Genomic DNA, 12967 nt, shown 5'->3' with positions numbered 1-12967 from the left:
CTCTACAACAGTCCTGTCTGTCTCAGTACCTCTACAACAGTCCTGCCTGTCTCAGTACCTCTACAACAGTCCTGTCTGTCTCAGTACCTCTACAACAGTCCTGTCTGTCTCAGTATCTCTACAACAGTCCTGTCTGTCTCAGGTACCTCTACAACAGTCCTGTCTGTCTCAGTACCTCTACAACAGTCCTGTCTGTCTCAGTACCTCTACAACAGTCCTGTCTGTCTCAGTACCTCTACAACAGACCTGTCTGTCTCAGTACCTCTACAACAGTCCTGTCTGTCTCAGTACCTCAACAACAGTCCTGTCTGTCTCAGTACCTCTACAACAGTCCTGTCTGTCTCAGTACCTCTACAACAGTCCTGTCTGTCTCAGTACCTCTACAACAGTCCTGTCTGTCTCAGTACCTCTACAACAGACCTGTCTGTCTCAGTACCTCTACAACAGTCCTGTCTGTCTCATTACCTCTACAACAGTCCTGTCTGTCTCAGTACCTCTACAACAGTCCTGTCTGTCTCAGTACCTCTGTAACAGTCCTGTCTCAGTACCTCTGTAACAGTCCTGTCTGTCTCAGTACCTCTACAACAGTCCTGTCTGTCTCAGTACCTCTACAACAGTCCTGTCTGTCTCAGTACCTCTACAACAGTCCTGTCTGTCTCAGTACCTCTACAACAGTCCTGTCTGTCTCAGTACCTCTACAACAGTCCTGTCTGTCTCAGTACCTCTACAACAGTCCTGTCTGTCTCAGTACCTCTACAACAGTCCTGTCTGCTGTTGCCTGGCTATTAAAGGGACAGGCAGCTATTTGAGAATGGGGGTTTAATTTACATTTTACAGTATCTCCATTATATTCCCATCTGCTACATTGTGTTTCAGCTCACTGAATAGCCTACCAAACACCCAGTGCTCTGTAACCATGGAGACGACACAGACAGCAGCAGAGTTAAATGTATTTACGTCCAATGTCCCCGTATTACCTACATAGTGCACTACTTTTGACTGAAAAGCTACTAAACACAGGGCCAGGGGGCCACTAATGATGATGTCACAGGGCCAGGGGGCCACTAATGATGATGTCACAGGGCCAGGGGGCCACTAATGATGATGTCACAGGGTCAGGGGGGTCATTAAATGAAGATGTGACAGGGCCAGGGGGCCACCAATGATGATGTCACAAAGCCAGAGGGCCACTAATGATCATGTCACAGGGTCAGGGGGGGGTCACTAAATGATGATGTCACAGGGCCAGGGGGCCACTAATGATTATGTCACAGGGCTAGGGGGTCACCAATGATGATGTCACAGGGTCAGGGGGTCACTAAATGATGATGTCACAGGGTCAGGGGGTCACTAATGATGATGTCAAGGGAAGATAGCAATACTTGACTTACCTTTCTGTACGAGTCTTCTATTGTCGGGTCATATTTCTCCACGAAAATCCCCTGAACAAACTGTACAGTCTGTAGAGACAAAAGAGAGAGAGAGAGAGAAAAGAGAGAGAGAGAGAGAGAGAAAAGATAGAGAGAAAAAAGAGAGAGAGAGAGAGAGAGAGACGAGAGAGAGAGAGAAAAGAGAGAGAAAAGAGAGAGACGAGAGAGAGAGAGAGAGAGAGAAGAGAAGGTGAGTTAATAAATGAGATTGTAGAAGGTTGCAGGCTGTGAGGCAGATTCCCATTCTAGACGCCCACACAGCCTGAGTAAATTAATCTCAACAGGTGGCTCGTGATTGTCTTTAATATACAGAAATACACACTGTTGTGTCCCGAATGGCACCCTATTCCCTATATAGTGCACTACTTTTGACCAGAGCCAAGAGGTGCAATATATAGAGAATAGGGTGACATTTGGGAGCAGACACTGAGTCATGCAGAAGACCTGTTATCCTCAGACGAGGACAGGAAGAAAAGGATGTAAAACATGAAGCTGTTTAACAACAGGATTAACGGACGTCAGGAGACTGAAGAACACACTGAGCTGACTGGGATTAACAGACGTCAGGAGACTGAAGAACACACTGAGCTGACTGGGATTAACGGACGTCAGGAGAATGAAGAACACACTGAGCTGACTGGGATTAACGGACGTCAGGAGACTGAAGAACACACTGAGCTGACTGGGATTAACGGACGTCAGGAGACTGAAGAACACACTGAGCTGACTGGGATTAACGGACGTCAGGAGACTGAAGAACACACTGAGCTGACTGGGATTAACGGACGTCAGGAGACTGAAGAACACACTGAGCTGACTGGGATTAACGGACGTCAGGAGAATGAAGAACACACTGAGCTGACTGGGATTAACGGACGTCAGGAGACTGAAGAACACACTGAGCTGACTGGGATTAACGGACATCAGGAGACTGAAGAACACACTGAGCTGACTGGGATTAACAGACGTCAGGAGACTGAAGAACACACTGAGCTGACTGGGATTAACGGACGTCAGGAGACTGAAGAACACACTGAGCTGACTGGGATTAATGGACGTCAGGAGACTGAAGAACACACTGAGCTGACTGGGATTAACAGACGTCAGGAGACTGAAGAACACACTGAGCTGACTGGGATTAACGGACGTCAGGAGACTGAAGAACACACTGAGCTGACTGGGATTAACAGACGTCAGGAGACTGAAGAACACACTGAGCTGACTGGGATTAACGGACGTCGGGAGACTGAAGAACACACTGAGCTGACTGGGATTAACGGACGTCAGGAGACTGAAGAACACACTGAGCTGACTGGGATTAACGGACGTCAGGAGACTGAAGAACACACTGAGCTGACTGGGATTAACGGACGTCAGGAGACTGAAGAACACACTGAGCTGACTGGGATTAATGGACGTCAGGAGACTGAAGAACACACTGAGCTGACTGGGATTAACAGACGTCAGGAGACTGAAGAACACACTGAGCTGACTGGGATTAACGGACGTCAGGAGACTGAAGAACACACTGAGCTGACTGGGATTAACAGACGTCAGGAGACTGAAGAACACACTGAGCTGACTGGGATTAACGGACGTCGGGAGACTGAAGAACACACTGAGCTGACTGGGATTAACGGACGTCAGGAGACTGAAGAACACAGGCAAACAGTGAGAGTGAGGACGTTACAAGATGTGAGGGCTACTCTGTCTGACTGGGACCAGGGGGTTGGTTCTGACCAGGGGGTTGTTACTCTGTCTGGCTGTGACCAGGGGTTTGGTTCTGACCAGAGTGCTGCTACTCTGTCTGGCTGTGACCAGGGGGTTGGTTCTGACCAGGGGGTTGGTTCTGACCAGAGTGCTGCTACTCTGTCTGACTGGGACCAGGGGGTTGGTTCTGACCAGGGGGTTTGTTCTGACCAGAGTGCTGCTACTCTGTCTGACTGGGACCAGGGGGTTGGTTCTGACCAGGGGGTTTGTTCTGACCAGAGTGCTGCTCTCTCTCAGCTTTTAAAAAAAATCTTCAGTTTAATTTGTAATTAATTAATACAAATCAATCTAATCACCAGCGGAACTGCCGGAGCTCTAATGTAGGGGTGCAGATGGGGAGTCCCAAATGACACCCTATTCCCTATATATAGTGCACTACTTTAGCCCAGGACCCGATGACACCCTATTCCCTATATATAGTGCACGACTTTAGCCCAGGACCCAATGACACCCTATTCCCTATATATAGTGCACTACTTTAGACCACGACCCAATGACACCCTATTCTTTAGACAGTATAGTGCACTCTATAGGGTGCCGTTTGGGACATAAGGGGAGTGACTGTGAGACCTATTCTAGGGCACTGGAAGCATTTACCCAGAAGATCTTTGGAGAAGGAGAGAGAGGTGAAAAGAAAGGGAGAGAGAGAGACGGAAGACGAGGAGGAGGAAAAAGGATCTCATTGAAATTAGATCATTGCTTTTCAGCCCCTCCCTCGTCAGAAGCCTGGGATTCTTTACCCAGATTCATTCATAGAGCAAACCAGAGCTTCTTACTAGTGACATGGAGAGAGAGAGAGAGAGAGAGAGAGAGAGAGAGAGAGAGAGAGAGAGAGAGAGAGAGAGAGAGAGACAGAGAGAGAGAGAGAGAGACAGAGAGAGAGACAGAGAGAGAGAGAGAGAGAGAGAGAGAGAGAGAGAGAGACAGAGAGAGAGAGAGACAGAGAGAGAAAGAGAGAGAGAAGGAGAGAGAGAAAGACGGCCAGAGAGAGGAAAGCCTAACCCAGAGGATGACAGAGGAAAGACCAGCCTGGCAGAGGAGAGACCAGCCTGGCAGAGGAAAGACCAGCCTGACAGTGGAAAGACCAGCCTGGCAGAGGAGAGACCAGCCTGGCTGAGGAGAGACCAGCCTGGCAGAGGAGAGACCAGCCTGGCAGAGGAGAGACCAGCCTGGTAGAGGAAAGACCAGCCTGGCAGAGGAGAGACCAGCCTGTCAGAGGAAAGAGGAAAGACCAGCCTGGCAGAGGAGAGACCAGCCTGGCAGAGGAGAGACCAGCCTGGCAGAGGAGAGACCAGCCTGACAGAGGAAAGACCAGCCTGGCAGAGGAAAGACCAGCCTGGCAGAGGAAAGACCAGCCTGGCAGAGGAAAGACTAGCCTGGCAGAGGAGAGACCAGCCTGGCAGAGGAGAGACCAGCCTGGCAGAGGAGAGACCAGCCTGGCAGAGGAAAGACCAGCCTGGCAGAGGAGAGACCAGCCTGACAGAAGAGAGACCAGCCTGGCAGAGGAAAGACCAGCCTGGCAGAGGAAAGACTGGTGTTAGCACTTCATCCTCCCGAGTGGCGCAGCGGTCTAAGACACAGCGTCTCAGTGCTAGAGTCCCTGGTTCGATTCCAGGCTGTATCACAACCGGCCGTGATTGGGAGTCCCATAGGGGCGGCGCACAATTGGCCCAGCGTCGTCCGGGTTTGGCCCCCGGGGGGGTAGGCAGTCTTTCTAAATAAGAATTTGTTCTTAAATGACTTGACTAGTTAAATAAAGGTTAAATAAATTAAAAATCCTCTCATTCACTCATCTCTCTCAAAAATGGTAAATGTCCAGTAAACATTAACACTCACATAAGTTTTGAAAGAATAAAGACATTTCAAATGTTACATTATGTCTCTATACGGTGTTGTAATGATGTGCAAATAGTTAAAGTACAAAAGGGAAAATAAATAAACATAAATATGGGTTGTATTTACAATGGTGTTTGTTCTTCACTGGTTGACCTTTTCTTGTGGCAACAGGTCACACATCTTGCTGCTGTGATGTCACACTGTGGAATTTCACCCAGTAGATATGGGAGTTTTTCAAAATCGGGTTTGTTTTCGAATTCTTTGTGGATCTGTGTAATCTGAGGGTCTCTAATATGGTCATACGTTGGACAGGAGGTTAGGAAGTGCAGCTCAGTTTCCACCTCATTTTGTGGGCAGTGAGCACATAGCCTGTCTTCTCTCGGCGGCCTTTCTCAATAGCAAGGCTATGCTCACTGAGTCTGTACATAGTCAAAGCTTTCCTTAAGTTTGGGTCAGTCACTGTGGGCAGGTATTCTGCCACTGTGTACTCTCTGTTTAGGGCCAAATAGCATTCTAGTTTGCTCTGTTTTTTTGTTAATTCTTTTCAATGTGTCAAGTAATTATCTTTTTGTTTTCTCATGATTTGGTTGGGTCTAATTGTGTTGCTGTCCTGGGGCTCTGTAGGGTGTGTTTGTGTTTGTGAACAGAGCCCCAGGACCAGCTTGCTTAGGGGACTCTTCTCCAGGTTCATCTCTCTGTAGGTGATGGCTTTGTTATGGAAGGTTTGTGAATCACTTCCTTTTAGGTGGTTGTAGAATTTAACGGCTCTTTTCTGAATGTTGATAATTAGTGGGTATCGGCCCTAATTCTGCTCTGCATGCATTATTTGGTGTTCTACGTTGTACACGGAGGATGTTTTTGCAGAATTCTGCGTGCAGAGTCTCAATTTGGTGTTTGTCCCATTTTGTGAATTCTTGGTTGGTGAGCGGACCCCAGACCTCACAAACATAAAGGGAAATGGGTTCTATAAATTATTGATATATATATATATATATATAAAGTATTTTTAGCCAAATCCTAAACTGGTATGTTGAATTTGATGTTCCTTTTGATGGCGTAGAAGGCCCTTCTTGCCTTGTCTCTCAGATGGTTCACAGCGTTGTGGAAGTTACCCTTGGTGCTGATGTTTAGGCCGAGGTATGTGTAGTTTCATTGTGTGCTCTAAGGCAACAGTGTCTAGATGGAATTTGTATTTGTTGTCATGGCAACTGGACTTTTTTATTTTTTTTGTGCAACACCATTATTTTTGTCTTCCTGAGATAAACAGTCAGAGACAAAGTCTGACAGAATCTCTCTCCCTCACACCCCCCTTTACCTCTCCTTCCTTCCTTCCTCCCTTCATTCCTCCCTTCCTTCCTTCCTTCCTTCCTCCCACCCCCTTTACCTCTCTACCCTTCCTTCCTTCCTTCCTTCCCTCCCTCCCACCCCCCTTTACCTCTCTACCCTTCCTTCCTTCCTTCCTTCCTTCCTTCCTTCCTTCCTTCCTTCCTCCCTCCCACCCCCCTTTACCTCTCTACCCTCCCTCCCTCCCTCCCTCTCTACCGTTCCTTCCTTCCTTCCTTCCTCCCTCCCTCCCCTTTACCTCTCTACCCTACCTTCCTTCCTTCCTTCCTTCCTTCCTCCCTCCATTCTTCCTTCCTTCCCTCCCTCCCTCCCTCCCTCCCTCCTTCCTTCCTTCCTTCCTTCCTTCCTTCCTTCCTTCCTTCCTTCCTTCCTTCCCTCTTTCCTTCCCTCCCTCCCTCTTTCCTTCCCTCTTTCCTTCCTTCCCTCCCTCCCTCCCTCCCTCCCTCCCTCCCTCCCTCTGAACAAAACGTGGCTCTAGCTAGAAGCCCAGTCCAGGGAACAGGAGATTTATGAATGACTCTACAATGAGCCTCTGGTCCAGCAGGCTAGCTCCATTAGTGTCTGTATTAAAATATCCATAGTGAATATCAGCACCATGGGGACCGGTCAGGTCCAAACAGGGCTGTAAAGATTATACTATCTGCTCTTCATTACAGCCACAATCTGGTCCTGGGGAAATCTGGAATGGTTCTGATTCGGGAAGCTGGATCACATGAGTTCCCTGTCTCTGTGAGAGGGTTTTTCACATGTTCCCTGTCTCTGTGAGAGGGTTTTTCACATGTTCCCTGTCTCTGTGAGAGGGGTTTTCACATGAGTTCCCTGTCTCTGTGAGAGGGTTTTCCACATGAGTTCCCTGTCTCTGTGAGAGGGTTTTCCACATGAGTTCCCTGTCTCTGTGAGAGGGTTTTTCCACATGAGTTCCCTGTCTCTGTGAGAGGGTTTTTCCACATGAGTTCCCTGTCTCTGTGAGAGGGTTTTCCACATGAGATCCCTGTCTCTGTGAGAGGGTTTTTCACATGAGTTCCCTGTCTCTGTGAGAGGGTTTTCCACATGAGTTCCCTGTCTCTGTGAGAGGGTATTTCACATGAGTTCCCTGTCTCTGTGAGAGGGTTTTTCACATGAGTTCCCTGTCTCTGTGAGAGGGTTTTCCACATGAGTTCCCTGTCTCTGTGAGAGGGTTTTCCACATGAGTTCCCTGTCTCTGTGAGAGGGTTTTTCACATGAGTTCCCTGTCTCTGTGAGAGGGTTTTCCACATGAGTTCCCTGTCTCTGTGAGAGTTTTCACATGAGTTCCCTGTCTCTGTCAGAGGGTTTTTCCACATGAGTTACCTGTCTCTGTGAGAGGGTTTTTCACATGAGTTCCCTGTCTCTGTGAGAGGGTTTTTCCACATGAGTTCCCTGTCTCTGTGAGGGGGTTTTCACATGAGTTCCCTGTCTCTGTGAGAGGGTTTTTCACATGAGTTCCCTGTCTCTGTCAGAGGGTTTTCCACATGAGTTCCCTGTCTCTGTGAGAGGGTTTTTCACATGAGTTCCCTGTCTCTGTGAGAGGATTTTCCACATGAGTTCCCTGTCTCTGTGAGAGGGGTTTTAGCTCACGCTCCACCTCGTCCTCTGTTCCTTTCTCTACAGTAAATCACATGTCCTGGGAAAAAAAAAAGCTAAGGGAGGTTGTGTGTGAAACCCACTCGCGGTGGCGCCCTGGTTCCCACGCTGTAACTGTTACACCCGTTGCCTAGTTACGGGCTGTGGCAAGGCACCGCTCTGTGGCCTGGACTCTGACAAGAGTCTCTCTCTCTCTCGATCCAATTAGAACTAATGGAGTTCTCTACACCACCACTTATATAGTGATCCAATTAGAACTAATGGAGCTCTCTACACCACCACTTATATAGTGATCCAATTAGAACTAATGGAGTTCTCTACACCAACACTTCTATAGTGATCCAATTAGAACTAATGGAGTTCTCTACACCAACACTTCTATAGCGATCCAATTAGAACTAATGGAGTTCTCTACACCAATACTTATATAGTGATCCAGTTAGAACTAATGGAGTTCTCTACACCAACACTTCTATAGTGATCCAATTAGAACTAATGGAGTTCTCTACACCAATACTTATATAGTGATCCAGTTAGAACTAATGGAGTTCTCTACACCAACACTTCTATAGTGATCCAATTAGAACTAATGGAGTTCTCTACACCACCACTTCTATAGTGATCCAATTAGAACTAATGGAGTTCTCTACACCACCACTTCTATAGTGATCCAATTAGAACTAATGGAGTTCTCTACACCAACACTTCTATAGGGATCCAATTAGAACTAATGGAGTTCTCTACACCAACACTTCTATAGTGATCCAATTAGAACTAATGGAGTTCTCTACACCAACACTTCTATAGGGATCCAATTAGAACTAATGGAGTTCTCTACACCACCACTTCAATAGTGATCCAATTAGAACTAATGGAGTTCTCTACACCACCACTTCTATAGTGATCCAATTAGAACTAATGGACAATACAGGGGGAGGCTGCATTCCTGTAATTTGCAATGAGAGGTTAAGCGTAGAGAGAGAGAGAGAGAGACAGAGAGAGAGAGAGACAGAGAGAGAGAGACCGAGAGAGAGAGACCAAGAGAGAGAGAGAGAGAGAGACCGAGACCGAGAGAGAGACCGAGAGAGAGAGAGACCGAGAGAGAGAGAGAGAGAGAGAACTGGGGAGGAAGTGATGATAAGAGAGGGATATAGCGGGATGTAGAGGGATATAGATGGATATAGAGGGATATAGGGGGATATAGAGGGATATAGGGGGATATAGAGGGATGTAGAGGGATATAGGGGGATATATAGGGATGTAGAGGGATATAGAGGGATGTAGAGGGATGTATAGGGATGTAGAGGGATATATAGGGATGTAGAGGGATATAGACGGATATAGACGGATATAGGGGGATATAGGGGGATATATAGGGATGTAGAGGGATGTAGAGGGATGTAGAGGGATGTAGAGGGATATAGAGGGATGTAGAGGGATGTAGAGGGATATATAGGGATGTAGAGGGATATAGACGGATATAGAGGGATATAGGGGGATATAGAGGGATATATAGGGATGTAGAGGTATAGAGGGATCTAGAGGGATATAGAGGGATATAGGGGGATATATAGGGATGTAGAGGGATGTAGAGGGATGTATAGGGATGTAGAGGGATATATAGGGATGTAGAGGGATATAGACGGATATAGAGGGATGTAGAGGTATATAGAGGGATGTAGAGGGATGTAGAGGGATATAGAGGGATGTAGAGGGATATAGATGGATATAGAGGGATGTAGAGGGAAGTAGAGGGAAGTAGAGGTATATAGAGGGATGTAGAGGGATATAGAGGGATGTAGAGGGATATAGAGGGATGTAGAGGGATATAGACGGATGTAGAGGGATGTAGAGGGATATAGACGGATGTAGAGGGATATAGAGGGATGTAGAGGGATATATAGGGATGTAGAGGGATGTAGAGGGATGTAGAGGGATATATAGGGATATAGAGGGATGTATAGGGATGTGTGAGAGAGAGAGAGAGAGACAGAGAGAGAGAGAGACAGAGAGAGAGAGACCGAGAGAGAGAGACCAAGAGAGAGAGAGAGAGAGAGACCGAGACCGAGAGAGAGACCGAGAGAGAGAGAGACCGAGAGAGAGAGAGAGAGAGAGAACTGGGGAGGAAGTGATGATAAGAGAGGGATATAGCGGGATGTAGAGGGATATAGATGGATATAGAGGGATATAGGGGGATATAGAGGGATATAGGGGGATATAGAGGGATGTAGAGGGATATAGGGGGATATATAGGGATGTAGAGGGATATAGAGGGATGTAGAGGGATGTATAGGGATGTAGAGGGATATATAGGGATGTAGAGGGATATAGACGGATATAGACGGATATAGGGGGATATAGGGGGATATATAGGGATGTAGAGGGACGTAGAGGGATGTAGAGGGATGTAGAGGGATATAGAGGGATGTAGAGGGATGTAGAGGGATATATAGGGATGTAGAGGGATATAGACGGATATAGAGGGATATAGGGGGATATAGAGGGATATATAGGGATGTAGAGGTATAGAGGGATCTAGAGGGATATAGAGGGATATAGGGGGATATATAGGGATGTAGAGGGATGTAGAGGGATGTATAGGGATGTAGAGGGATATATAGGGATGTAGAGGGATATAGACGGATATAGAGGGATGTAGAGGTATATAGAGGGATGTAGAGGGATGTAGAGGGATATAGGGGGATGTAGAGGGATATAGATGGATATAGAGGGATGTAGAGGGAAGTAGAGGGAAGTAGAGGTATATAGAGGGATGTAGAGGGATATAGGGGGATGTAGAGGGATATAGAGGGATGTAGAGGGATATAGACGGATGTAGAGGGATGTAGAGGGATATAGACGGATGTAGAGGGATATAGAGGGATGTAGAGGGATATATAGGGATGTAGAGGGATGTAGAGGGATGTAGAGGGATATATAGGGATATAGAGGGATGTATAGGGATGTAGAGGGAAATAGAGGGATGTATAGGGATGTAGAGGGATATAGAGGGATGTAGAGGGATGTAGAGGGATGTAGAGGGATATAGACGGATGTAGAGGGATATAGAGGGATGTAGAGGGATATAGAGGGATATAGGGAGATGTAGAGGGATATAGAGGGATGTAGAGGGATATATAGGGATGTAGAGGGATAGAGGGATGTAGAGGGATATAGAGGGATGTAGAGGGATATAGGGGGATATAGAGGGATTTAGAGGGATATATAGGGATGTAGAGGGATAGAGGGATCTAGAGGGATATAGAGGGATGTAGAGGGATATAGGGGGATATATAGGGATGTAGAGGGATGTAGAGGGATGTATAGGGATGTAGAGGGATATAGACGGATGTAGAGGGATATAGACGGATATAGAGGGATGTAGAGGTATATAGAGGGATGTAGAGGGATATAGGGGGATGTAGAGGGATATAGATGGATATAGAGGGATGTAGAGGGAAGTAGAGGGAAGTAGAGGTATATAGAGGGATGTAGAGGGATATAGGGGGATGTAGAGGGATATAGAGGGATGTATAGGGATATATAGGGATATAGAGGGATGTATAGGGATGTAGAGGGATATAGAGGGATGTATAGGGATGTAGAGGGATATAGAGGGATATAGAGGGATGTAGAGGGATGTAGAGGGATGTAGAGGGATATAGAGGGATGTAGAGGGATATAGAGGGATGTAGAGGGATATAGAGGGATGTAGAGGGATATAGAGGGATATAGGGAGATGTAGAGGGATATAGAGGGATGTAGAGGGATATAGAGGGATGTAGAGGGATACAGAGGGATGTAGAGGGATATAGAGGGATGTAGATGGATATAGAGGGATGTAGAGGGATGTAGAGGGATATAGATGGATATAGAGGGATGTAGAGGGATGTAGAGGGATGTAGAGGGATATAGAGGGATGTAGAGGGATATAGAGGGATGTAGAGGGATATAGAGGGATATAGGGAGATGTCGAGGGATACAGAGGGATGTAGAGATATAGAAAGATGTAGAGGGATGTATAGGGATGTAGAGGGATATAGAGGGATGTAGAGGGATGTAGAGGGATATAGAGGGATGTAGGGGGATATATAGGGATGTAGAGGGATGTAGAGGGATATAGACGGATGTAGAGGGATATAGAGGGATATAGGGGGATATAGAGGGATGTAGAGGGATATAGAGGGATGTAGAGGGACATAGAGGGACGTAGAGGGATGTAGAGGGATATAGATGGATGTAGAGGGATATTGAGGGATGTAGAGGAATATAGAGGGATGTAGAGGGATGTAGAGGGCTGTAGAGGGATATAGAGGGATGTAGAGGGATATAGAGGGATGTAGAGGGATATAGAGGGATGTAAAAGGGATATAGAGGGATGTAGAGGAATATAGAGGGATGTAGAGGGATGTAGAGGGATATAGAGGGATGTAGAGGGATATAGAGGGATATAGAGGGATGTAGAGAGATAGTAGGATAGTAGGATAGTAGGATGACTCCATGGTGTTACCAGTAGGACCTCTCTCTCTCACACTGTTGGTGATCAGTGGGATGGAACTAACTAGCCTGGTGCGCTAGGAGAAAGTTAGCCTACGTAGAGACAATACCAACACATTCAGACAACATGGAGAGATAAACATGCTATTGTTAGCCATTCTAAAAAAGGCCGAGCTACTTTATAAAACAGTACGTGTGGGTCACCCAAAGAACACGCTAGCCATTATAAAATGGGACAGAAGGTTAAAGTCTGTCTTTATATGGCAGTATGTACAGGGGTCGCCATTAGAGGTTCCTCTCTGAATGACATGGCAAGTATTTTATCAGATCAATAAACAGCTGATGATCTGTTCAGAAGATCTAATGGCATCTGACCTCTTTTCACATATCCGGTCTCTATTCACATCTCCGGCCTCTATTCACATCTCCGGCCTCTATTCACATCTCCGGCCTCTATTCACATCTCCGGCCTCTATTCCCATCTCCGG

General features: G+C 46.8%; 2 protein-coding genes across 3 annotated transcripts in view; both read right to left on the bottom strand.

The window, feature by feature from the left end:
* Positions 1 to 12967, bottom strand: part of LOC139379621 (ras-related protein Rap-1b) — a 100054-nt gene that overhangs the window by 20482 nt on the left and 66605 nt on the right. For both annotated transcript variants that reach the window (XR_011628398.1, XM_071122423.1), the window contains exon 3: positions 1392 to 1460. Coding sequence is in view for 1 of the 2 variants with exons in the window: in XM_071122423.1 (XP_070978524.1) it covers positions 1392 to 1460 (69 nt within the window). In the remaining variant the exon portion in view is untranslated. The remainder of the gene's footprint in view (positions 1 to 1391; positions 1461 to 12967) is intronic.
* LOC139379268 (DNA-directed RNA polymerase II subunit RPB1-like) lies at positions 11333 to 12484 on the bottom strand (the record flags this gene model as incomplete). Its single annotated transcript, XM_071122066.1, has 3 exons — positions 12099 to 12484; positions 11614 to 12060; positions 11333 to 11459 (listed from the first exon to the last, which is right to left on the bottom strand). Coding segments are annotated over exons 1-3 (960 nt in total), but the record flags the coding sequence as incomplete, so codon positions are not given.

Source organism: Oncorhynchus clarkii, chromosome 21 (genome assembly GCF_045791955.1).
Source record: "Oncorhynchus clarkii lewisi isolate Uvic-CL-2024 chromosome 21, UVic_Ocla_1.0, whole genome shotgun sequence".
NCBI lineage: Eukaryota > Metazoa > Chordata > Actinopteri > Salmoniformes > Salmonidae > Oncorhynchus > Oncorhynchus clarkii.
The sequence above is the reverse complement of the archived record's forward strand: the minus strand, read 5'-3'. Positions and strand labels throughout refer to the sequence as shown.